Source organism: Carettochelys insculpta, chromosome 28 (genome assembly GCF_033958435.1).
Source record: "Carettochelys insculpta isolate YL-2023 chromosome 28, ASM3395843v1, whole genome shotgun sequence".
Classification (NCBI taxonomy): domain Eukaryota; kingdom Metazoa; phylum Chordata; order Testudines; family Carettochelyidae; genus Carettochelys; species Carettochelys insculpta.
The window spans coordinates 5,907,648-5,933,556 of NC_134164.1; the positions used below are offsets into that span (position 1 = coordinate 5,907,648).

The 25,909-nt window shown below is 57.9% G+C and overlaps 2 protein-coding genes across 7 annotated transcripts in view; both read right to left on the minus strand.

The window, feature by feature from the left end:
* The window catches only part of STAT3 (signal transducer and activator of transcription 3), a 34,972-nt gene extending 29,880 nt beyond the window's left edge, over nt 1-5,092 (minus strand). For all 6 annotated transcript variants that reach the window (XM_074979346.1, XM_074979344.1, XM_074979343.1 and 3 more), the window contains exon 1: nt 4,972-5,092. The gene's annotated coding sequence lies outside the window, so the exon portion shown is untranslated. The remainder of the gene's footprint in view (nt 1-4,971) is intronic.
* Nucleotides 5,093-13,843: 8,751 nt separating this feature from the next.
* The window catches only part of CAVIN1 (caveolae associated protein 1), a 39,359-nt gene continuing 27,293 nt past the window's right edge, over nt 13,844-25,909 (minus strand). Inside the window, exon 2 of the mRNA XM_074978871.1 lies at nt 13,844-16,964. Within this exon, the coding sequence (XP_074834972.1) occupies nt 16,293-16,964 (672 nt within the window). The 3' untranslated portion in view covers nt 13,844-16,292. The remainder of the gene's footprint in view (nt 16,965-25,909) is intronic.

A 25,909-nucleotide genomic window follows, 5' to 3' on the forward strand; every position in this document is an offset into this window, starting at 1 on the left:
GCCCTGCTGCCAGTATCTAGTTGACATCATGCAGGCACTGGGTGAAACAAACAGATGCTGTGCAAAAGCACAAAACAGAGATACTACAATGTTAACCTCCAGTTTCCCTGGTTACCCTGAACTGGAGGTGTGCCGGGGGTGGGGGAACACACAACAGGTACCTCAGTCACTTGGAGCACTGCTGGGAGGCGGGAGACAGGTCTGTACAGCAAAATTTCCTCCCGAAGAGGCACAGGAAATACACTCGAACATTACTTCAACCTTAACGGAAGACTGGCTGCCTCCCAAGCAGCCTGCAGACTCTGTTTTTTTCCCAAGCAAGCTTCATTCGGGACCCAACTTCCGCACCAGCAATTATGCGAGGCCATTTTAAGCGGATGTCTTCAAGGAGCCAAGTCACAGCGCACGCACTTCTGAAGAAACCCTCACCCCCAGTCTAACAACTGGATAGGGTTTGGAAAGCCCCAAAGGATCATTACACCCTCCCTGTCTTGCAGGGGTGGAGAGGGAATGGTTAAAATAAAGAGCTGCCATCAGTCCTTGCACTCTAAATGCCTGTTTAGCAGCTAGCCTGCCTGGTCGGGCATTCCCCTGAAAGTCACACTGGATTGAGCAAGAGGTGCTGTTTAATTAAGCCACCAGTTGTTCTCCCGCGCACACCCTTTGCTCTGGGGACTGAAGTCTGACACGCAGGGGAGGAACAACAGAGCTACCTGTGCTCTAGATTCCTGGCAGGAGGGTTATCTGGGACTCTGCCTGACAAGCAGCAGCGAACAGCCGGACACCTCTAGAGAGCAGTGTACCTCCTCACTTTTGCATACAAGGGTAGTATACATTTTGTTATGTCCACCACCACTCCAAACGCAGGCTACCAGGGGTGAGCGCTCTGCTCCTTAGCTGGGCATCACCTGAATGTCTCCTGTGTGGACACCCAAGCATTTAGCTTACAGAAAACCATGCCAGAAAGCATCTGCTCTCTTTTCAAACTCCTCCAGGGCTATTCACACTCCTGCGCCACAGCACAGAAAGACCTTGCACAGCTTGCTTGACTCTCACGCTGCCGATCAGACAGGGTGAGAAAAATTCTCCTTCACGAACTATTCTGAAGTTTCGTCACATGTAGCACCTCTCAGAGCTTTCGAATGAGCATTTCCTCCTCGTCTCCCGAGACAGTTTTGCGAGGCACAGTAGGTGAATGTAACTTCACCAGCTCAGATAAACGTGTGCAGCACGACAAGACAGATGGATTTCTGTTCCCATAAAACAGGAAGTCCATTGCCACAGGGAAATGGGTGAGCAGGATTTGCACAGCTGGTTTAATGACAGAATATAGCCCTCGGCGTTCCAACAGGCCAGAAGTACAACCCTGGAGATGGATGAAGTGAAGTAATCACTGCAGACCTCACTGCACTAGCCATGCTCTGCCACAGAGTTCCTGAGTAACCTTGGGAAAGTCACAGTCTCTTTGCCTGTTGTTGCCTCTCTAAAATGGGAAAAATCCACTCACGTGGGGGTGTGGTGGGGCGGGTGGGTGAGAGGCGAGACAGGCACTCAAATGCTATGGTCAAGGGAACCAGATAAGGACTTCCCAATTCCCTGACAGGACTGCAAAGTCATCACTATGATGAATCCCAGAACTTGTGGTTCACCCCATAGGCCAGTTTACTTCATAAAACTCCTATTAAGACAACACTCTGGCCCAGCTAAAACACCTGGCTTAGCACAAAAAAACCTCCCCCTGGCAATCTGAGAACAGTTGTAACAAGCCAGGGAGAATGAAATGCAACCCAGAGTTCCCATCTGTCAGAAACACCAACCAGTTCACTAAGCCTTGGGAACCAAACTTCCTGGTTTTCAGACTTGGTCAGCAGTAACTGAGCAGCTGTGATTGGTATTAATGGAATGGTGCTAATGAAAAGTTCTGCGAGAAATCCTTATTTTCAAACATTCCAAAATTCCCAAGAGAAGGACCCGGCTGTGATCATAATCCCACCGCCAGACTCCAATTAAACCTAGAGTTTTGAATCTCCATAGTTTGGCTTCTTAAATCAGTCACTAGATTCCCCAGTCCATATAGTCCAGTAAAATACTCTGGTTGTTTTAAAGGCTGAACCTCTCCAAGTTGGAACTGTGTCATCCAGCAATATGTGTAATCCGGTGTGATTGTAGTCAGTTGTAGAACCACTTATCATGGGTGTGATCAGATTTCCTGCGGTCCCATAAAGGTTGTAGTTCCGGCTCTCTGTGTTCTGTGTGGTTATTTAGCTATAATTTACCCCTGTGATGGAGTGGGGGTGTGTGGGAGTCAGGCTGGATGTGTGTGTGACAGAGCAGCTCACAGAGGCTAAGGATCTCTCTCTCACACACACCTGCCAGCTTCAGTTACAACCCGGACGTTACACCTCTGACCTGAACGAAGAGGAGGGAGGAGCCGAGCTGGGGTTTAAATCTAAGGCGGTAGTTGGAAGCTGCAAGGAGAGAGGGGAAGGCAGCCAACCTGTGCAGAGGGGGAAGCTACACCCCAGATAGGGCACCCACAGGGTCCTCTACCCAGGATGGGTTGGAATGACTGTCTCTGCCGGCTGTATTGACACCTCTGTACTGAGCTGGGCCTCTGTCAACTAATAAACTTCCCATTCTATCTGCTGAGTGCGAGTCACTCCTGCCTGCAGATGGGGTGCAGAGCTTGGGGATCCCTGAACCCCATTACAACCCCAAAGGTCTTTTAAGAGCTCAGTAAGCAGAGGGAGGGTTGATAATACTGCTAGACAACATTGACCTCCCATGGTTCAAAAATTCTCTCATCCAGCAGTGGTCAGTTCCTGAGGGTGCTGGATGAAAGGGGTTCAACCTCTCCCCTGCTCCATTCCCCATGCTGGCTCCACAGCTTCCACTGGCCCCTGCCCAAAGCCCCCTTCCCACACCCTGAACCCTCATTTCTGGGCCAATCCTGGAACCCACAACCGCTGTTCCCGCTAATTCTTTTTGCGCCTGTGGGTGGAATAAATTTTATTCTGTGCACTGATACATGTGGGATGTGCACCTCCAGTAGAAAGAGATAGTGCTGGCTCTGGGCGCTCTGCTAATCAGCTGGATGGCACCTGAATCTCTCCTAGGCAGCCACCCTATTGCTCAGCTTACTGGGAATGCTTCCTACAACCCCAGCTGGAGCCCTCAACCCTCCCGCGCTCCAACTTCCTATCCAGTGAAAATGAGTGGATGAGAGATACAGGGATGGCGTAAGTGGAGGGCTGGACCTGAGAAGGGAAGTGCCTCAGGGAAGGGGCAGAGAGATTGGCAATCCAATGGGCAACAGGTATTGAAGGGCTCCCCCCCAACCAGGCTATGGCCCTACCAGGTTCTGACCCAAGGCCCCACCTTCACTCCCTCCTCTCCCCTGAAGCCAATGGGGCCTCAGCTTCAGGTGGCAGCCCAGAACTCAGAGCTGGGGCTGGCAGCCAGAGGGGCTCTGGCAGGTGCCCAGGCCAGCAGCGTGACTCCCCACTCCCCGTCAAGTGGCTGCAGACCTAGCACCCCAGGACAGCCAGCCAGCGGACAAAAACGAAGAACAAAAGCGAACCTGCAGCCCTCTCTCCTGCCAGGCAACGAGACCCAAACAGCATCTCCACCCCCCCGCAAAGGGAAAGGAGATTAAAATAATCCCAAACTATGGGGCATTTGGTCTTTTACATCCACACACCACCACTAGCAACACATGGAATCTTTGCAAGCGCTGGCCATGAAGTTTCTCCAGCAGACGATGCCTCTGCCCACTGACAGTGCTGGGCAAATAGAGGCTCCCATCTTAACATGGCACAGGTCAGATTCCAGGGAGCAACACCAGAGTCTGGTAATGGGGGCAGGTCTGGGGCCCTTGGGGGGGACACAAAGGGGGGGGGGGGGGAACAGCAAAGCAAAGGTGCTTAGTTCCAGGGTCAAGTTGCTACATTCAACCCCTAGACTGATGCAGAGAGACAGACAGAGCAGGACACTGCAGCAAGAGACTCTCGGTAGGAAACCCTGAGCCCGTGTCCTAAAGACACTCAGCATGACCCCCCAGCCACCTACACCAAAGCAGGAGTGTGGCTGCAGCAGGGCTGGGGGAGACAGCACCCCAGCCAGACTGATGCAAGACAAGATGGATGTGTGAGAGTGGCCGAGTTCTGGCTGCCACGGGCATCGCCACTTTCAGTTTCCTCATTCTGCTGCACCTCAATCTGACACTCAGACCAGCCGCCAGCCTGGCTCCCCAGCTGCAGCACAGCAAGAGATGCTGGAGCCAGGCCAGACAGCCAGCACCCCTGCGAGCAGCTGTCAGTGGGCCCAGAAACTTCCCACCCCCAGTCCTACAAGGAGTAGCCTAACCAAGCACAAGCAGACAGGGTACCCCCAGGCACAAAGCCCACCCTGCAAACGTGAGCAGGGCACCCATGGCACAGCAGCCTCCCCCAGCAGCCCTGGGCAGGGATCCACCGGCATAGTGCCCCCCATTGATACCCATGGACACAGCACCCCCCATAGGCACAGCACCCCTCCTCATCGCCCATGGGTGCAGTTCTCCCCCCACCACCAGCCCCCACAGGCAGGGCACCCACGGGTGCAGTTCTCCCCCCCACCACCAGCCCCACAGGCAGGGCACCCACGGGTGCAGTTCTCCCCCCCCACCACCAGCCCCCACAGGCAGGGCACCCACGGGTGCAGTTCTCCCCCCCACCACCAGCCCCCACAGGCAGGGCAACCCCGGGTGCAGTTGGGTGCAGTTCTCCCCCCCACCACCAGCCCCCACAGGCAGGGCACCCACAGGTGCAGTTCTCCTTCCCCCCGCACCAGCCCCCTCTGGCAGGGCACCCACAGGCGCAGTTCTCCCTCCCCCCCAGGACCCACAGGCAGGGCACCCATGGGTGCAGTTCCCCCCCCATGGGAGACCAGCGCGCCCTGCCCCCCAGGGACCCGCGACCAGGCCCAGCTCACCTGCGGGGACGGGACTCCCCGGCCGGGCGCGGGGCGGCGACTCCGGCTGCCTGGGGCGCTCAGCCTCCTACTCCCAACGCGGCGGACCAGAAACCTACTGTCCCCCAGCCCTGCCCCCGAGTCAACGTCACGGCGCTTCTGACCAATGGCGCTCCGCGATTGCACATTATTCACAGAGTAAGTGACCTCTCGGCCAATCAGCACCTCCACTCCCACCCCCTCGGCGCAGGATCGTTAATTATTCATGAGTTGCCGGGAGGGGCGCCCCTGGTGGCTGTTCCGGCCTGAAGTTTCCCCTCCCACCGCAGCGCCGAGCCGAGAGACAGGGGAGCTCAGCGGCCTTGCGGGGGGGAGAGGCAAGTTCCGGGAATATCCATACGGGAAACTCAGCTGAGTTCCGGGCAGCGCCTGACGTCAGCCCGGCGGGCTGCCGCTGTCCCCGCCCCTTAAAGGGCGAGTGACACAGGGGAGGGGGTGTTGGGGGCTGAGTGTGTGGGTATGAGGGAGGGGTGTTGGGGGGCTGAGTCTGGGGGTACGAGGGGAGGGCGTGTTGGGGGGCTGAGCCTGGGGGCACGAGGGAGGGGTTGTGGGGGGGATGACCCTGGGGGTATGAGGGGAGGGGGTGTGGGGGGCTGAGCCTGGGGGTACGAGGGGAGGGGTTTGTGGGGGGGGCTGAGTCTGGCAGTACGAGGGGAGAGGGTGTTGGGGGGGTGCTGATACTGGGGGCAGGAGGGGAGGGGTACCTGGGGCTTTGGAAATGGGGGCACATATGAAGGTGGCTAGATTGGGGGCTGAGTCTGAGGTTGGGGGCACAGGGCGCATGGGGGGGCTGAACCTGGGATTTGGGGCCCGGGGGAGAGGGGCTGAACCTAGAGGTGGAGGCACATGGGGATGGGTTCTAGGGGCCAAGCCTGGGAGGAGAAGCAAAGTGCAGGAGGGGGCACATGAGGACTGAGCCTGATGGGGGGCCCGTGGGGAGGGTGAGAGTGGGGCCGGGGGGCGCAAGGAAGGGTACGTAGGGGTGCTGAGCTGGACTCCATTTCTTTCCCCAGGGAGGCTGAAAGGCTGAGTTCTCCCTGTGGGTTCTGAGCCTGTGTACCTGGACTTGTGTCAGCATTACCCGGACTGACCCTGCTGCGAAACTGAGGCAGACTTGACCTCCCTGAGGGTTGCCAGCCAGCCCTTATTTCCTCACCTCCGTACAAGCAGCCTGGGACCTGTGGGACCCCCGGGAAATGTGCATTTATGGGAAATGTCATCGCATGACACCTGACGTGATGCCGGCTACCGTGGCTGCTCCGGCTGCACCTCATAGAATCCTAGGGCTGGAAGCTCCTAGGGAAGCTCAGGAGGTCATTGAGTCCAGCCCCCTGCTTCAAGCAGGATCAACCCCAACTAAGTCATCCCAGCCAGGACCTTGTCAAGCCGGACTTAAAAACCTCTGGGGATGGAGATTCCACCATCTCTCTAGGCAACGCGTTCCAGTGCTTTAGCACCCACCTGGTGAAGTAGTTTTTCCGAATAGCCAACCTACACCTCTCGTTCTGTAACTTCAAACACTGTTCCTTGTTCTGCTGTCTGTCACCACTGAGGACAGTTTCTCCCCATCCTCTTTAGAGGTCTCCTTCAGGAGTTGAAGGCTGCTATTAAATCGCCCTCAGTTTTCTCTTTTCAAACTAAATAAGCCCATATCCTTCGGCCTCTCCTCATATGTCATGTGCTCCAGCCCCTTCGTTATTTTCATTGTCCTCTGCTGAGCCTGCTCCTGCACATCCACATCCTTTCTATACTGGGGGCCAAAACTGGATGCAGTGATTTGGATGTGACCTCACCAGTGCCGACAGAGAGGAACCACAACTTCTCTAGATCTGCTTGAAATGCTCCTCCTAATGCAGCCCAATATGCCGTTGGCCTTTTTGGCTACAAGGGCACACTGTTTACTCATATCCAGCCTTTCATCCACCATAACCCCTAGGTCTCTTTCCGCTGTACTGCTGCTTAGCCAGTCAGTCCCCAGCCTATAACAATGCTTGGGATTCTTCCGTCCCAAATGCAGGATTCTACGCTTCTCCTTGTTGAACAGCATCAGATTTCTTTTGGCCCAATCCTCCAATTTATCCAGGTCACTCTAGATCCTAGCTCTACCCTCCAACATATCTACCTCTCTCTCTAGCTTGGTGGCATCCGCAAACTTGCTGAGGGTTCAATCCAGTCCCTCATCCAGGTCATTAATAAAGATGTTGAACAATCCCAGCCCAGAACTGAGTGTTGGGGCGCTCCTCTTGAAACCAACCGCCATCCTGATATTGAGACGTTGACCACCACCCAACCATCAAGCCAGCTTTCTATCCATCTTATAGTCCATGTATCCAATCCATAAGTCCTTAACTTATGGGCAAGAATGTTGTAGATTATCGAAAGCTTTGCTGAGGTCCAGGTATATCACATCCCCGACCTCCCCATGTCTACAGAGCCTGTTATTTTATCATAGAAGCTAATCAGATTGGACAGGCAGGACCTGCCCTTGGTAAATCCACGTTGACTACTTTTGATCACTTTCCCCTCGTCCAAGTGCTCCAGAATGGATTCCTTGAGGAGCCCCTCCATTATTTTCCCAGGGATTGAGGTAAGGCTGACTGGTCTATAGTTCCCTGGATTGTCCTTCTTTCCTTTTTTAAAGATGGGCACTAGATCTGCCTTTTTCCAACCATCCAGAATCTCCCCGGATCTCCAAGAGTCTTCAAAGATAACGGCCAAAGGCTCAGCAGTGTCTGCCAATTCCCTCAGTACCCTGGGGTGCATTAAATCCAGACCCATGGGTTTGTGTACATCTAGTTTTTCTAAGTAGCTCTTAATTCGTTCCTTCCCCACAGATGGCTGCCCTCCACCTTCCAATATGTCATTGTCTAGCACTGTAGGGTGGGAGCTGTCCTTGTCCGTGAAGACTGAGGCAGAAAAAGCATTGAGTACTTCAGCTTTTCTTACATCATCTGTCACTAGGTTACGTCTCTCATCCACGGCCCCACAGCTTCCCTGAAAACCCACTTATCGTTAACATGCCTGTAGAAACCCTTCTTGTTACCCTTCGCGTCCCTTGCCAGCTGCACTTCCAGTTGTGCCTTTGCTGTCCTGATTACCGCCTCGCATTTTCCAGACGTATATTTATACTCTTCCTCCGTCATCTGTCCAAGTTTCCACTTCTTATATGCCTCCTTTTTGAGTTTAAGCTTCCCTGGTAAGCCAAGCCATATTTGCGTTTCTCACTATGCAGCGGGATTGTTTGTTCCTGTGCCTTCAGCAAGAGTTCTTTAAAATACTGCTGGTTCTCCTGAGCTCTTTTCCCCTGTTAGAGCATCATGCTTGTGATCAGCAGACTCCATCCAGTGGAGAATCCACGACATCCCTTGGGAAGAACAAAGGCTCCTTCTGTTGAATAAGGCCTCCCAGCCTAACCCCAAAGTTGCTCTGAGCTCAGCTCCTCTGAGCGTCAAACTCCACTCTGGTGGGCAGCAGAGTCAGGGCTCTGGCCAGCCAGAGCGAACCCGCTGCCCCTGGGATCCGCTGTCCTGATGGCACGTTGCAAGACCCAGTTGCCTGGACCTTCTCGGCGGGCTTGGAGAGGGGTGCGCAGCTCGCTGATGCTGCATCCCTGGACTTCTCCCTTCCTCTGCCTGACTCCAGGCGTTCTCATGGGCTCGTTGCTCCACAGATTCCTCGTCCTTTCCCGGGCTTCGTCCCAGTGGTGCAGCCAGCCTCTCTGTGTGCATGTGCCTTTCCTCCAGAAACCCCACACCTGGGCTGCCTCCAGGGCCTCTATCTCTTTGGTCCAGGCTCGTCACAGGAGCTGGTCCCACCCAGTATCCCAGCATCTCTCCTTGCCCGTTCCTAGAGCTCCCTTCCCAGGACAGCCCCAGGCCTACTTCCCCTGCCATGTCCCTGACTCCTTTTCTGGGCTGACCACCCCCTAGGTGCCAGGCAGGGCGCTCGCTGCCCTTTGTTCGGTGACTTTCTCTGCCAGCGGGAGGTGCACGCACAGCCTGGGGCCCTTGGAACGAACTGAGGAGCCAGCTAGGGAATAAGCAGCCTCTCCAGTCGGGTGCCATCGGGGAGAAAGAGGCCAGGGCCTCCCAGAGCCCTGCGCTGATGCCAGCGGCTGCATCCTCATGACCCCGCAGCCTGGCTGGATGGGCCATTATCCCTGGTAATGCTTCGTGTCTCTGGGAGCCAGCCACAGGGCTAGCCATTTGGACCCTGGCTCTTCTCCTCACAAGGCTTTACTGGCAGCTCTGGGAGCCCAACCAGGACTGGAGATGTGTAGCAGTTGCCTGCCTGCTGCCGAGACAGCCCAGGGCTGAGGCGCGTTACGCTGGATGCGGCGTAGTGCCCATTGGGATGGGGGAGCTGGAACGAAGCCGATGGTCTCTGCGGGGAAGTGAGATGCAGGGGGACATCCCCTGTGTTCCTGGCAGCAGCCAGCCAGACACCTGTCTAGCCTCCTGATTAAGATACGCCGGCAGCGGTTGCATCATTCCTGGGCTCGAGGGAACAGGTCGTGCTGTCCTCTTCCCAGCCGGAGCTGGGTGTTTAAATAATTCCCTGGGCTGCCCCTGCTCGTGCAAGCTGAACAATATCCCCCTTTCCCCACCCAACCCACCTGTCTGCTGCTGTTGGAGAAACCCACTGTCTGCCTGGGCTCCTTTGGCATTTTCGAGTGGAGCTCAAAACAACCGGCTTGGTTTGTTTCGCAACAACAGCTCCAGCTGCGCTGTTCCCCGGTGCCTTTTCACTGGGATTCGGAACATTGGTGGCTGAGTTCCCCTGTCGCCCTAGTGCTGGCCTGCTGGTGGGGCCGAGACACCCCGTTTCCCTGGTGTAAAGGGAGCCCCCCCCCAGACTAGGTGTGAGCATGAGAGTAGTGATTTGGTAGCTGTGCTGCAATGCCAGCTGTGGACTGGTGTTCCCGGTAAGCTGAGTACTTGGGTGGCTGCCTGGGAGAGATTCAGGTGCTGCCCAGCTGATTAGCAGAGCACCAGCAGCGTGTGTGTCTAAGGGTGGTGCACATTTCATATGCCTTGGTGCACGTAATAAAATTTATTCTGTCCATGGGTGGAAAAAGTTAGAGGGTAAAGGCACTGGAGACAGATTTCCTCAGGCCTGTCAGATGCTGTGTCTGTGTCCTGAGGGTACCAGGGCAGACTTCTTGTGCAGCTGCACAGCTGACCACCAAATGCCCTGGGGCCCAGCTGAGTGCAGAGGGCAGGGCGGGTGCAGCCGGCCTGTTGGAGTCTGCTCATCTCTTCTCTAGCTCTGCCCCTACAGCAGCCCAGCCCCCCCAGCTCTGCCGCTGCCCCTCCATCCTTAGGGGCAGGCCCCCCGATGAGATGAAGTGGGGTGTGTGAGGATTTCATTCCCATGATTGGGTTGCATGTGTTTCCCACTGTGCTGTAGCAAGGGGAGGTGGGTGCCTCAGTTTCCCCAGGCACAGCCTCAGTGCATTGTGAGGTGGGGTGTTTCGCTGGGATGACTTGTCACACATAGACAACGGGGCTCCAGGTTCTTTGTAACCTAGGCAACCAGGTGACCCCTTTCTTCCCCAAGAAACAGGACACAGGAGGGAGGGAGGAAGGACCTGGCTGGTTGGAATTGGAACTGGGCTGTGGAGTGGGGCAGTCTGGTCTGGCTGGAGAGGGAGGAAGGGGGGCCACGGCCTGGCTCAGGGACCCCCTCTGGACCCCTCTCCCCAAGCTGGACGGTGCTGACGGCTTCTGGTTCCTGTGCTGACAAGTCTGTTCTTCCCCGTGTCCCTGTCGCCTGATCACCCTCCTGCTCTCCCTGCTGGGTGAGAGTCACGTCCACCTGCGGGTGGGGGGCAGGGCCTGGGGACCCCCACATCCCATAGCACCCCGCTGGCCTGGCCCTTCAGGCTCACATCTCTGCTGATCTCCAAGGCAGCCCAGCAGTCCCTGCCACGCGGCCGGGGGCTCGCTGTGTGAACGCAGCCCGCAGACTTGGGATTGTTGGTGTGGCTCATACTGGGAGTGCTGGGGAGCACGCTGTGCCCAGGGCCCGGCTCGGAAGGGCTCTGCAGGGGTGGGGCTGTATTTTCCCAGCTACAGATCAGGCCTTGGGGGGAGCAGCCGGTGGGGGCCCTTTGCTCCCCTGGGCTTTCCTAGCACACGCTGAGGAGAATCCCCATGAGCTGCAGCGTGCTGGCTCATGATGTCACAGGAAAACCCACCCAGCCAGGGCTTGCCCAGGGCTGCCCCTACCTGGTCCCCAGCAGACGGGGTTGGGAGCCCCAGAAGAGGCTGTGAGGTTCCTGAAAATGCCCAGCCCTGCCCGGCCCAGCCAGGAGATGGGGCTGGAGGGCTGCGCTCTGGCACTGGTGCTGGCATGCAGGGAATTGCTCACTGCTGGTCCCACCCGCTCCCGCCATGCCAGCCAGCGCCCCAGAGGCGGGGACGGATGCCAGAGCAGCAGGTTTCTAGCCCCCCCCCGTTGGCAGCAGCAGGTGCTGGGTGCTGCCCAATGGGCAGAGGGGCCCTGGGCTGGCCTCTTCTCTCTGCCCCCCGCCCCCCACCAGGTTGTCTGGCAGTGTGACCTTTCCCCACCCCCTGGCTCTCATCAGTCGCCCCCTCTGGGGCCTGCAGCAGCTTTGGCTCTCGTGGGCAGGGCGCTGAGTCCCTGCACAGCCACACCATCAGGGCTGGGAGGAAACCACAAGGCAGAGCCTCCCCCTCCACCCGGTCCCAGGCCTCGCTGCATGCAGAGTCCTCCCCTGGGGAAAGCCCCTGCCTGCAGCAGCCCACAGTGCCAGAGCCGAGCGCGGCGCTGGGGAGCACCGGGTGGTTCCCCGGGGCCCTCCCCCCAGCCCAGCCTGCTCCCTTGGGTGCCCCCACTGGGAGCAGTGGGGCTGGGAATTATAGGGGCCACCATGTGCAGAACTGGTGCTCAGCCCAGGCCTCTCCCGGGCCAAGGTTTGGGGTGTGGGCTCCGCAAGGGGGGCAGAATCTGGCCACTCCCACTGGCATCTCCGCTGGGCGGTGAGAACCCACCGTGGGCTGGGTTGGGTCCTGCTCACCTGGCTGCCGACTCTCAGGCGTTTGCTGTTCTCGTCCCCAGGCCTGCGTGCCAGACAGGGAGCGGCCAGGGAGGGGGGTGGCACACCACGGTGCCTCTGCTGAGGCTGGGACTGAGCAAATCCCACCCTGCGCTCCTGAATCTGAAGCCCCAAGCCCAGGCGGCGGGTGGTGGGGCGGCGGTTGCCGGATCCTCACTACACCAGCATCCGTGCTTCCCCAGGGGCCAGGCAGGGGGAGGGGCATGTGAGCACCGCGTGCCTCAGTTTCCCCCCTAACATGAGGAGGGTGGAGCCTCACAGGGATGGGGGTGTGAAGGTAAATTCACAAGAGAGTGACAGGCCCCAGGGCAAGGGGAGGGTGCATGGAGAAAGGTGCCCAGCCAGCCTGGGCTGAGTCACTGCTGGGCGCAGGAATGGGGGAGCTGGGCATGGCTGGGAAGGGGCATAACAAAGGGAGTTGGGGTTCACAAGGAGCCGTCTTACCCCAAAGGGGGTTCTGGAGTTGTCCAGCTTCTGCCAGGTTGGAAACATCCAGCCCCTTCCTCAGAAAGCAAAACAAAACCCTCCCTGCTTTTCTGTAGGACCTACAGTATTGGGAGCAGAACCACCACGAGCAGGTGCACTGTCGGGGGGGGAGGGAGGGGGCAGCACTCTCCGGCCCACTCTGATCAAGTTGGTTTTAAACCCCAGCCCATGTGAGGCTGGCCTGGGAGGGGAGCAGTCCCGGCTCCCACCGCACCTCTGGCTGGATCCGTCTGGGTCTGGTCCTGCCTTGTCCATCGACTCCAGAGGGGCTTCCAGCAGGGCCAGGTCTCTGTCCCTGCCGCTGGAGCCTGGCAGCCCAGCAGCCCGGCCGAAGGTGACGCAGGAGTGGCCCTGAGGGTTGTCCCAACCCTGTGGGAACAGGCGCCCTGTTCCCAGAGCAGGACGCAGCCAGGCAGTGGTGGGGCAGGGGGATCTCTGGGGCAGAGGGAGCTACCAGGCATGGACTTACTTGTGTCTGGCTGGTGCCACCCTGGGCACACGGTGCCAGCCGCCCCCGCCCTCGGAGTGCAGCTGGGGGTGCAAGCAAGCGTCCCCAGGCTCAGCTCAGGGGCGATGGTTCCTGCTGCTCCTGGCCGATTTCCGTCATGCCAGGCTTTGGCAGAGCTGTGTCCAGTGACGGGCCTGGGCCTCGATCCCGAAATGCAGCTGAGCTGGTTCAGACATGCCGGCACGGGGGCCAGAACCTCTCTCTAGGATGACCCTCAGCAGCCAGGGCCCATGGCCAGCCTCTGTGCGCAGCGAGGTGGCTGAGAGGCGGTGATCCCTGTAAGCTGAGTGCTTGGGCAGCCATCCAGGAGAGATTCAGGTGCTGCCCAGATGATCAGCAGAGTGCCCCACAGCCGGCAGCCTGTGATTCTATGGGTGGTGCACACCAGCACATGCCTCAGTGCACATAACAAAATTTATTCCGTCCCAGATGGAAAAAACTGGAGGGAACATTGCTGAAAGCCCTCGAACCAACCTGTAAACCCTGACTATGAAGGGAATCCCCCAGCACCCCCAGAGCCAGCACCTCTGTCTCCCCTTCTCTGGCCTGTTTGCTTCAGGGCTTTGTCCCTCAGAGGAGGGAAGGGTTTCCCTCCGTCGTGCTGGGGCACCAGTTTTATGTGGGTGAGGGAGCAAATACGGCTGCCCCCCGGCAGCTTGAGCCCACTGGTGGGGCAGAGCCCTGGCTCATCTCCCCTGCCCTGACAGGAGTTTTGGTTTTTCACCCCCATCTCTGGGGAATATGGTCGACACTTGGCCTTTTAGAAAAGAAACTTTATTGGTCGAGCTGCTCACCAGGATGCAGTCATAGAAAATGCATAAAGCTCTGCCCAGCTCCCACGGCCCCACCCCACAGCCCCCTGGCCCCCGGGATTCGTGCTCTGCCCCACGGACGCACACTCTGCAGGGGCGGATGTATAAGACGGTGCCACACCTTGCTGGCTTTGGGCCCCTCGAGCCAAGCGCCCGCTCGTGCCAGGGGAGTTGCTCGCTGAGCACTACAGCTTTGGGGTCAGAAAAACATCTCAGCAAAAAGACAACACACAACCGCCCAAAGCAGAGCCAGTGTGAACAGCCCTGTGCCCTGGCCGCTCCTCCCCCAGCCACGCCTTCTCCTGCCACGGGCCAGGCAGCGTGGCTCAGCGCCGCATCCCCGTGCATGGGCTGAAAGAATGGCTGGAGGAAGAGGGGCAAGGGAGTGGCGAGCCCCAGGGTGGAAAGCTGCAGAGCGATCCCGCCAGCAATGACCAGCAGCTCTGGCCACGAGCAAACATCCCAGCCAAGGGCCAGCAAGGCTCCCCTGCCCCCGGGGGACCATGGCTACCTGGGTCTTGGCATCCCCCCCTGCAGCCACAGTCCCCATCCCGGGGCCACACCGTGGCAAAGGCCTGTCCGACCCCCACCTCCTCCTGCCCTGTCCTGGGGGCAGCGCAGGAGGCTGCTTGTTGCGCAGCGAGAACGCTGGAGGAAGCCTGGCCCCGAGCTGGGCATCGCCGGGGCAGGCCGGGAGCTTGGCTGCTGAGGGAGGAATGTGGGAGCGGGACAGGGGAAAAGAAAATGCTCTTAACAAAGAAGCAAGTTGCAATAGTGTGAGGGCGTGAACAACCCACCTGCGCTCCCTTGCGTGCTGCATGGTGGCCAGGTGTGCAGCGGCCGGGATGTGCCCAGCGCGATGAACTACAGGAAGCTGGACCACCCCCTGCTGCGGCCAGCTGGGGGCGGTTGGGAATTGCCAGCCCCAAAGCTGACCCGGGGTGGGCAAGAGACACACCCTGGCCCTGTGCTTACGCACCCCCCCGTGTCGGTGCTGCTGGGCTGCAGCCAAGGCGCTGCAGCGGGGTGGGTGGCTAGGACAGCTGGAGGGGGTGCTGGGCGCCCCACTCCTTGAACCACGTCTTCCGTCAGCTAGGAAGGTGGGAGTGGGGACGAGCAGGGCAGGGGGGTTACACAGGGCCCCGAGCCTGAGCCATGCCAGGATACCCTGGAGAGGCTCAGGATCGGGCCCACTGGCCTGCGTCAAGATTGCTGGCTGCCTGGCTGAGAGCCTCTGTACTCCGCCCACTTTCCCTGCCACCAGCCCGTCCTCTGGCCTTCCTGGAAATGAGACCCCGGGCCCTCCGGCACTGTCTCCCCACCACCCCATCTGCCCCTACCCCTGGGGCAGGGAACCTCCATCTCCCACTGGCTGGGCCCTCCGCCCTGCCCCACCCCACCTGCCCCCTCCCCTGGCCAGACAGCCTGCGGCGCAGGGCTGCTGATGCCAGGGCGGTCCCCGGGAACGGAGCGGAGACGGGGTGGGACCCCCCGAGGCCACGCAGCTCCCCGCAGGAGAGGGAGAAGCTGCTGAAGCAAAGCGGCTCTGGCCCCAGCAGGCAGTCGCTGACTGCGAGCCGGGTAGGCGAGCACAGGAGCATGTGGCAGGTCCTGAGCTCGCCCTTACCCGGGGGCAGTGCCAAAGGCCGGGAGCGGCCCAAGTGGCAGTGGCAGCGGCAGAGGCCTGGGGGGGGGGCAGGATGCCCCTGTCACAGAGGGGCTCTCGTGGGCCCCCTGTCCACCGTGTGGTTGGACGGTTGCGCAACAGCAGGTTCTCCAGCACTGGACCATTAACTCGTGGAAACTTTGGGGTTCAGGAAGCAGCAGGGAGCCCCCCCCCAGCCCCATCTGACATCCCACATCCTCCCCCTGCCCTGCCCACCGGTGGGATTTGGTTAACCCTTCCCTCCCGTCAGACATCCACCTTCCACTGGAAACCTTCCAAGCTGAGCGGCCCCAGGAGCTGGTGGCATTGGGCTCCTGCGCGCTCACCTCTGCCTGTCGGTGGGGATGGCTGCTGGGGTGGACAACCGGACGGGGGGTGATCTCCAGCGCTGGGCAGGAAGCGTTCGAGAAATGGGGAGAGCTGCCAGGAAGGACGTTCCCAGGTGTACAGCAGTTATCTCGGGGTTGGCGCACTCCCACTCCGCTGGGTCCCGGGTGGCTAGCAAGCTCTCAGGTGGCCGCCAGCAGGAATGTTCTCCAAGAGCATGAGAAAAGCAGTCCCGTGTGCCAAAACTAAACCAGAAACTACCCCTCGTCCCGGGTGGCGGGAGCTCGGCTGGGATTTCCAGAGGAAGAACGAGGCGTGGCGTACACGTGTCCCGGGGCAAAGAGAACTTTTGCAGCGTGAAAGGTGACGTGGTCAGCCGTCCATCCCGCGCCCTCGCCCGTCCTACTCGCTGTCGCTCTTGTCCACCAGCCCCGCATCCGACTCCTCTGTGATCTCCAGCAGCGTGCGCATCTCAGGGCTCTCTTCTCTCAGCAGCTCTGTGTTCTCGACCTCTTCTCCATCTCCTCCCACCTCCACCATCTCCGTGGCCTTCACCTCCACCTCGCCCTCTCGGATCTTCTTGACGTAGAAGGTGAAGGGCGGCACCTTGTAGACGGCTGTCTTGGACCTGGCGTAGATGGGATGGTCGGGGGTGAAGGACTTCTTCAGCTTGTCCCGAGAGGATTTCATCTTCTCCCTCCTCTCGGTGGTCACAATCTTGGTTCCCAGCTTGTTCATCCTCTTCTCCAGGTTGTGCCGGGTCTTTTCCAGGTTGTGTTTGGTCTTCTCCAAATTCTCCTTGGTCTTTAGCTTGGTCTTCTCCATCTTCTCCTTGGAGAAAGCCTTCTTGAAGTCATCCACCTTCTTCATGCCACTTCTCTTGATCCTCTCGGCCCGGGACTCCTCAATGATCTCTTCGACCTCCACCTCCTCGTCCGAGGAGAGCTGGATCCGGTCCTCATCAGCGTGCTCCTCCTCGCCGGGCACCTCCTCGCTCTCCTCTTCCTTCTCTTGCTTCTCTGCCTCCTTCAAAGACTTGCTGATGCTCAGCTTGGCCGGAAGCTTCACTTCATCCTGCAACACAGGAGGTGGAATCGGTAAGACTTACGCACCAGGAGGACCCACAACTCAAGACCAGGCTTGCAGAGCTACCGGGCAGCTCGCAGGGCCAGGCCGTTCCACTTCCCACCATCCCCTGGGGACACAGCCCATGAGCAGGGTTCCCCCCTCATTTCTTCCATCCATGGGCAGAATAAATGATACGTGCACTGAGGCATGTTCAGACGTGCACCACAAGGGGCGCTGGGGGCGCTCGGCTAGTCAGCTGGGCGGCACCTCAGTCTCTCCTGGGCAGCTGCCCAAGCGCTCAGCTTACAGGGAACCCAGCCCAGGGGACTTTCCGCCTCAGGGGTTTGCCAGGCAGCAGCTCCACAGCCCCTGAGTGGCTCCCTGTCCTGTCGACACCCAAGAGGCAGCCCAGGAACTGTGGGGGCAGCAACGTGCCCAGGGCTGTTTCCGAATTCCTGGCTCCACCTGGGCTTGTTTTGGGCTTCGCCTCCTGATTCAGATTCTGACCCTGGGTGTCAGCCCCAGCCTGGAACTGACCACAAACTTCGCACCTACCCCAGCCTCAAACTTGTCCCCGCTCTGACCCTGGGCCATCAGCGTGGAGCCAAAGTGTAGTATTTCAGGGCACAGCTCCACCACCCGCGAGATCAGTCTATTTCCTGCCTCTAGTGGGGATACTTGAAATCAAATGCCAGTAGAACCCCGAGATACGCGCACCCGTCAGCCCTGGGCCACTCTCCCTCTCAGCGGGTGGGGCTCCCAAGGGACCTTGCGCCCCCCAGCTTGGCGGGTTCCTGCCTCCCCTCAGCCCCGAGCCCCCCCGCACCGAGCAGTCCAGTGACTGTGCCCCACACTGCTGTCAGCTCTCCCCTGGGACATCATCTGCATTGCTACACTCACGTCGCCCATCAAGGCATCTCCCCACCCTCTCTCTCACCCCCCCAGGCAGCCCCCCACCCACCACAGGGTGGCCCCTCCTGATTGACACTGGCCCCAGGAATGAACCAGGGCTCTGACTGGCTCCAGCCTGCACACGCCGTAGTGGAGAGGAATTGGGCTGTATCCCTTTAAAGCGCTTGAGAGCCCTCTAAGGATGCTCACCCTGGGGTGTGTTTTACAGCCCAGCCAGGCTGGGTCTGCACACAGTCATTTGCACACGGCCGCACGTGTGATTTGCACGTGGCCACCCAGGTGATTTGCACGTGGCCACCCATGTGATTTGCATGCGGCCACCCACGTGATTTGCATGCGGCCACCCGTGTGATTTGCACGCGGCCACATCCTCGTGTGGTTTCTTCCAGAAAGTGCAAAAGACACACTGCAAAGCTGCCACCTTCGCCTCTCACTCCTGGCTGCCATGCTGGGATCTCGTCTCCGCAGCCCAGACTGAGAGGCCCAGCTTCCCCAGTCTGGTCGATCATGCTGCGGACAGAACCAGGCCGCAGCAGGAGCTGTGGGGGAGCTGCCAGGGAGGAAAGGACGGTTCTGCTAGTTATTTGCTCCCGCCTGCCAGGACCACCACACCCAGCAGATTCCTCCTGAGGCTGCTGGTGTAATGACCATCCCGCCCCACGCCGCTCGGGGAGGTGTCCGTACTTTCCCCAGAGCGAAGCTGGATGCAGCATGCCAGCATCACCCCCTCCCTGGGAAGGGGCAGAGGCCTTGCAGGGTTTTTCAGCTTGCACGGCCGTGAGTCACTGCCTGAGAAGAGATCGGCCCCCGCAGGATCAAAGGAATTCTGGTCCCCCAGGAAATTAGCCAGGATGGGATCTGTCATCAAGGGCACCTCCTGGGTTTTCTCTGGGGCCAGGCCTCCCGGCGGACGGTGGGAAAGCCCCTCAGACGGCCTCCTGCTGCAGCAGCTGGGCTGGGAGCAGACAGGGCCCTGTCCCCCAGGGCTTGCAGTTGGCCCCATTCTCACAAGAGCCCCAGGGCTTGTGGGGCAAGGGGGAACCAGAGAGATTTCCCTCCCTTCTCCCAAGGAGAAGTGAGCTGTGCCCAGCCTCTCCGCACAGCCAGACAGCTGGGCAGGTTCGAAGCTGCTGTGAAAGAGAGAGATTCCCAGCGCCCCCTGGTGCGTGGCAAGGAGAAGCCTGGCACTCAGAGCAGCTGGCAGGGGGTGCCTGAGGAGGGTCCCTCTTTGCACGGGGCCAGGGTCTATGTGGCCAGGACACCAGGGTTCTGTTCCCAGCACTGGGAGGGGAGTGGGGTTTAGTGCAGGGGTGGCTGGGAGCCAGGACACCCAGGTTCTATTCTTACCCCTGCCACAGACTTCCTGTGTGATCTTGGTCAAATCACTTCCCCTCTCTGTGCCTCACTTTCTTCACCCCACGAGCGGGGGCCTGTGTTTCGCTGGTCTCCATGTTACGTGAGCACAGGGGAAGGTGGCTCATGTAGATTCCTCCCTGATTAAACCCCTTTTTAACGAAGGACCAAGCCTGCGAGGAGCCCTCTGCTTCACATTCCCCGGGCCGAATGCCCTTCCCCCAGGCACGGCTACAGTCACACCTGCCAGCGAGCAGACAGATGGATGGGCTGATGGAGCTGGTGACTGATTTGTAAGCCTGGAACATGCTTAAGGACACAATAGCCCTGTGCGCTTCCCGTCCCCCTGGAAAGGGCTGTGCCCACACTGCCCCAGGGGAAACTGAGGCATGACTTCTCATCACCCCATGACCAAGCAGCAGCACCAGAAATAGGATACAGAAGTTTGGGGTGGTGGTTCTCCACCCTCAATTCTCCCCCACTTCACCCTGCTTTCTTCTTCTGGGGGGCTGGCCGATTAGTCTGGCCCAGGCTCATTCACAGCTTGAATACACCCAACATCCAGGACAAAAATAACCCCATGTTTCCTGTTTTCAAGCCAGGAACTGGCCACGCCCAGTTGGCAGCGCCTGGTACAGAGCCGACAGGGAGCCAGAGGCAGCCGGACGAGCTGTGGGCTTCTTTGGAGGCCATCAATGTGCCCTTACCATCCCAGAATCCCTGGCTGGAGCAAAGATGGGATGTCTCATCCCCTCCTTCCCAGATGGAGCATGCCCAGGATGGACACTGTGGGCTCTGTAGGAACGTTACTGATGCGTGAGCTAGGTGGCCAGCGTGTGGGATGAAGCTTCTTACCCAGCAGAGCAACGTTCCCTTTATTTTTTTCCATCCAGAGGTGGAATAAATTTTTACATGCACTGAGGCATGTGGGATGTGCACCACCCATAGAAACACATGCTGAGGGCTGGGGCCTTTCTGCTAATACGCTGGGCAGCACCTGAATCTCTCCTGGGTGGCCGCTTGAGCGCTCAGCTGAGGGGCAACTCTGCTCCAGATGGACTTTTGTGTCCAATGCTGCGCATGGGGCCAGGGGATGTGAAGGGGCAGATGGCACCAGACCAGCTCCCCTCATTTACGTGTAGCCCAGCTGGCCCGACAGTTCCCACCTCACATATTCCCAGTTCTGCCTGCCTGTTTCTCCTGCAGGCTGTGGGACCAGCCAGGGCCTTACCTCATTTTTACCATGTACCCTGGAGCAGGGCCATCCGGCTTTTGTTTGCCAGAGGCTGGAACGGCTCCCATGGCTCCTGCCCCACCATAGGCTCTGTCAACATCTTCTTAGACAATCAGAACTTTCCTATTGTTCTCCCGGCCAAGCACAATGTGCTTCGGGCCCTGATTGCACATATTTTCCTGCTAGCCTGGCCCTGCACAACAGCGTGCCATGGTTTGTGTGCGGATTGGGGGCCTCGCAGGCAGCTAGGAGAAGACAGTCCCTCTGTGGCTTTTTGTGGGGGGGGGGTTTCCACTCCCTCAGCCTCTGCCCAGCCTGGCGCCTTCACCTAGTGCAAAGTGGGTGTGACACTTGCCCAGATGGGAGTTCTCAGCCAGCTGGACTCTGCTCAGGGCAACATAAGGGAGCCGCAGGGGATTATCCCCATCTGAGTGCTGCCAGTTCCCAGAACCTGCCTGTAAGTCGGGCGATATTCAGGATCCCTCTACATTGTTTCCACCCAGGGGTGAAATTAATTTTGTTCCGTGTGCCCAGGCATGCGTGGATGTGCACCACCAGAAGAAACGCACCCTGCCGGCTGTGGGAGCTCTGCCAATCAGCTGGGCGGCACCTGAATCTCTCCTGGGCAGCCACCCAATTGCTCAGCTTACAGGGCACACTGGGGATATTTGACGTTTCCAGCCCCAGCTCCTGGAATCAGGTGATGACGAGACATTCGGCTTGTCACGTAAAAGGAAATGGATGTTTTAAGCCCACCTACGTGACAGGCCTGTTCTCTCCTACAGACAACCTCCCAACCTTAGGACGATTCTCACCCACAGCCACAGTCTGGACTGCAGGAACACCAGTCCTGGGACTTTTCCTTGCAACAAAGCCCGCTGCCAGCTTTGTCCACATATCTATTCTGGAGATACCATCACTGGACCTAACCAGGTTATTCACAGAATCACGGGCACATTCTCATGTTCCTCAACTAACATCATATATGCCATCCTGTGCCAACAATGCCCAGATGCTTTGTATATTGGACAGACTTCAAACTCTCTTAGACAAAGAGTTAATGGGCACAAAACAGACATAAAAACACTCCTGATCCACAAACTGGTCAGCCGACACTTTAATGGAGGGGGCCATTCTGTTAATGACTTAAGAGTCTGGGTCTTACTGAAGAGGAATTTTCGCAACGCTCTTCAAAGAGAGGCTGCTGAACTCTCTTTTATATTCAAATTCAACACATTAACACATGGTTTGAACCAGGATGCAAATTTTCTGGCTCACTATAAGGGGTCTTTGGCATACTTGGCTTAATCTAATTCTTGACCCCACCCCTCTACTCTCTGATTTGCTCACCTTGATCATTTTTTTTCTGATTTGTCCTCCTTGATGACTGTTTTTGGTTCTCTGTGCCTTAAATATTGAGTCTGTTCTGGTCTGGCTACGGTCTGAAGAAGTGGGTCTGTCCCACGAGAGCTCATCACCTAATAAATTATTTTGTTAGTCTTTAAAGTGCCACTGGCCTGCTTTTTTGTTCTAAGCCCGCCTGTTTGGAGTGAGGAGGTGTGTTATGTGATCCCTGGAGGTTCGGAAACCAGAGGCCCTGTTCCTCCACATCTGAGGCTCCACATTCCCCTGATTGCTGAGCTTCTTTCCACGGGGCTGGAAAGCTGCCCGGTCTGCGAGACAGCTCCCCTGCCAGCCCTGCTCCTGCTGCGGCCATGTGGGCACTGGTTCCTGCTGCCAGGCAGAGCCAGTGTCTTACAGAAGCGGTTGCCTTGCTGGGCGACTGGCTCTGCAGCACACGCCAAGGGGGAAATCCCCTGCTGGGGTGCAGAGAGCTGCAGCCGGATCTGTCAGGAGGAGGGACTCTGAGCTCCCTTTCATGCAGGCTGGATTTGGCCCCTTGCATTCCCCCAGCTAGCTCTGGCCCTGTGGCCCAGCTCCTAGACCCAGGCACTGCCTGAGGCACATTCTCCTCCAATTCAGCATGACCCCCTGTGACGAAGAGCGGGGGTATAAGGATGTTATTCCCCTGGTTAGGTTGCATGTATCTCCTGGTGTGGTGTAGTAACACCAGGGGGATGCCTCAGTTTCCCCAGGCACAGCATCAGTGCAGAGTGGGGAGGGGCGTTTCGGTGAGATGACTTCTCACAGGTAGACAATGGGGCTTGAGGCTCTTTGTAACCTAGGTAACCAGGTGATACCTTTCTCCCCCAGGAAACAGGACAAAGGCAGGAGGAGGGGCCTGGCTGGTTGGAATTGGAGCTGGGCTGTGGAGTGGGGCAGTCTGGTCTGGCTGGAGAGGGAGGAAGGGGGACCAGGGTCCGGCTCAGGGACCCCCTCTGGCCCCTTTCCCCAAGCTGGACGGTGCTGACGGCTTCTGGTTCCTATGCTGACCAGTCTGTTCCACGCTATGTCCCTGTCACCTGATCACCCTCCTGCTCTCCCTGCTGAGTGAGTCACATCTGCCTGCAGATGGGGGGGACAGGGCCTGGGGACCCCCCCCGACATCCCCACCCCTGGGGCATTTACACTCTTTACCATAGGTGCTTTTCCCCCCCAATCTCCCCTCCCTTCCCGAGGTCCCTGGTGTCAACACCCGGGACAGAACCTCAGGCCCAGTGTCCCCGGTTGCTGCTTGTCAGCTCCCCGAGGAGCAGAGGACAGGCTCATTCAGGGTCGCTCACGGGCAGGCAGGACTGCGCTCAGTTTTCAGCTGAGCCACACATCGCGTGCGATGAATCCCCTCTGTGTTCCCGGCCCCGTCTGGAAATAGCCCTGCACTGCAGGTCACAGCATGGCTGCCAGGCGGCTGGGGAATTTATTACTGGGCGGGGGTGAATCTTGAGGGGAGGGAGGAGTGGAGCTGCTGGGATGGGCTGGCAGGCAGGAAGCCAGCAAGAGGCGTGAATGGGTTTGAGAGCTAGGCAGGGCACCTCAGCCCCTGGGCCTGCACAGTGTGGGCTGCACGCCTGAGGATCTGTCTCGGACACAGCACCACAGCTCGGCCAGACGCACCCAACCAACAGCTGCTCTGCCCAGGAAAAAAGGCACCCACCCCCATGCACCCTTCTGGAAACAGGCAACGTCCCAGCCGGGGTGCCCTCTAATTTTTCCATCTGTGCGTAATAATTTTTATTATGTGCACCAAGGCATGCACAGAGGTGCACCACCGATGGGAACACATGCCACCAGCTGTGGGTGTTCTGCTAATTGCCTGAGCGGCGCCCGAGTCTCCCAAGGGCTCAGCTTGCAGGGAACGCTGGTCCCAGCTAAGTTGGAGCCTGCAGCACTTGCCGGCCAAAGATCTGCCTATTTGGCCTCCCCTCAACACCCTCCCTCAAGCCAGAAGTGGGTGATCTCTGAGAGACCCCAGCTGGGGGACGCTGGGGGGGGCAGCAGTCGGCGGGGGCGGGGCTCGGCTTTCACGAGCCAGGTGGTGAGGAGACCTGGACAAGCCTCGGTTTCCCAAGTGCATTTTGAAAGCTGTTCTGTGTGCTGGATAAAGAGGGAGGAGCTGGTCTGGGCACCAGGACTCCTGGGTTCTGCCCTAGGAGCGAGGGGGCCCAGTGAAGTCAGGGTGCCGGTTGCTAAGGCTGCCAGTCCAGGCCCACAGTCACTTGGAATAGCAGAGCCTCCAGGGCCCGCTCCGCCATGTAGCTGGTTTCCTGAGGGCTCAGGGGCTTGATTTGCTCAGGAACAAGCCCAGTGCTCTGGGAAGCCAAAGGCCGCGTGTCCAGGCCAGCCCCTCGCTTGGCAGGGTGAACCCCATGCTAAGGATCAGAACAGCTGGGAAGGCCCAGGCCCCTCTCGTTAATCAAAGTGCCCTTCAGCCCAGGACCCAATGGAACAGCCCTCAGCTGCAGAACTGCCCTGTCTCCTGGCAGGAGCAGGTCGGACACTAACGGCCCTGGTCCCAGAATGTTCCTGTCCCTCCAGCATAGTGGGGATGGGAGTCCCGGTCAGGTGCCCACAATGGCACATGGCACAGAACTGGCCCAGGCAATGAGGGTCACCAGCCCACGGCCCTTTCCCCCAGCACAGCCGCATGCCAATGCTAGGCAGGACGCATCCATGCAGAGGCAGAGCTGTTGAGCCCCACGCTGGTGTGGTTTCACCCCCCGTTTCTCCCAGCTTGACCCCGAGGGACAGCTGGCCTTTCGGGGGGGCTGACTTTCCCCCAGCGCTGTAATTTCACCTGGGGCAAATGCAGGACATTTCCTCACCACGTTTTTAGCCCCTCAGTCTTGAGGGGAGCGGTGGCACCTGCCCCAAGCCCTGTAGATACATCTTTGTTTTAACTGCTTTCTCACTGGAGTTTTTAAATATTGTGTCGAGTCATTTTATGTATCATTGTATTAAGCCCTGTTGTATGGAAATTTAGTTCTACTTTGTAGAACAGTTCCCAGAAGGAGGTAAGGGAAAGAAAACATCTCTGCACCCTTTACTTCTGGATTGCTTCATTGATTGCCCTGTTGAGTAAGAACATAAGAACATAAGAACATAAGAATGGCCATACTGGGTCAGACCAAAGGTCCATCCAGCCCAGCATCCCATCTGCCGACGGTGGCCAATGCCAGGTGCCCCAGAGAAGGAGAACAGAAGACAATGATCAAGTGATTTATCTCCTGCCATCCATCTCCTGCCCTTGTTCTGAAGGCTAGGGCACCATACTTTACCCCTGGCTAATAGCCATTTATGGACCTAACCTGCAAAAATTTATCAAGCTCTTTTTTAAACCCTAATAGAGTCCTGGCCTTCACAGCCTCCTCGGGCAAGGAGTTCCACAGGTTGACTGTGCGCTGTGTGAAGAAAAATTTCCTTTTATTAGTTTTGAACTTACTACCCATCAATTTCATTTGGTGTCCCCTAGTTCTTGTATTATGGGAAAAGGTAAATAATTTTTCTATATTCACTTTCTCCACACCATTCATGATTTTATATACCTCTATCATATCGCCCCTCAATCGCCTCTTTTCCAAACTGAAAAGTCCCAGTCTCTCTAGCCTCTCCCCATATGGGACCCGTTCCAAGCCCCTAATCATCTTAGTCGCCCTTTTCTGAACCTTTTCTAATGCCAATATATCTTTTTTGAGGTGAGGAGACCACATCTGCACGCAGTACTCAAGATGTGGGCGTACCATAGTTTTATATAGGGGAAGTATGATATCTTTTGTCTTATTATCGATCCCTTTTTTAATAATTCCTAACATCCTATTTGCCTTACTAACTGCTGCTGCACACTGCGTGGATGTCTTCAGAGAACTATCCACTATAACTCCAAGATCCCTTTCCTGATCTGTCCTAGCTAAATTTGACCCCATCATGTAGTACCTTTTTTCCAACATGCATTACCTTACACTTACCCACATTAAATTTCATTTGCCATTTTGCTGCCCAATCACTCAGTTTGCTGAGATCTTTTTGTAGTTCTTCACAATCCCTTTTGGTTTTG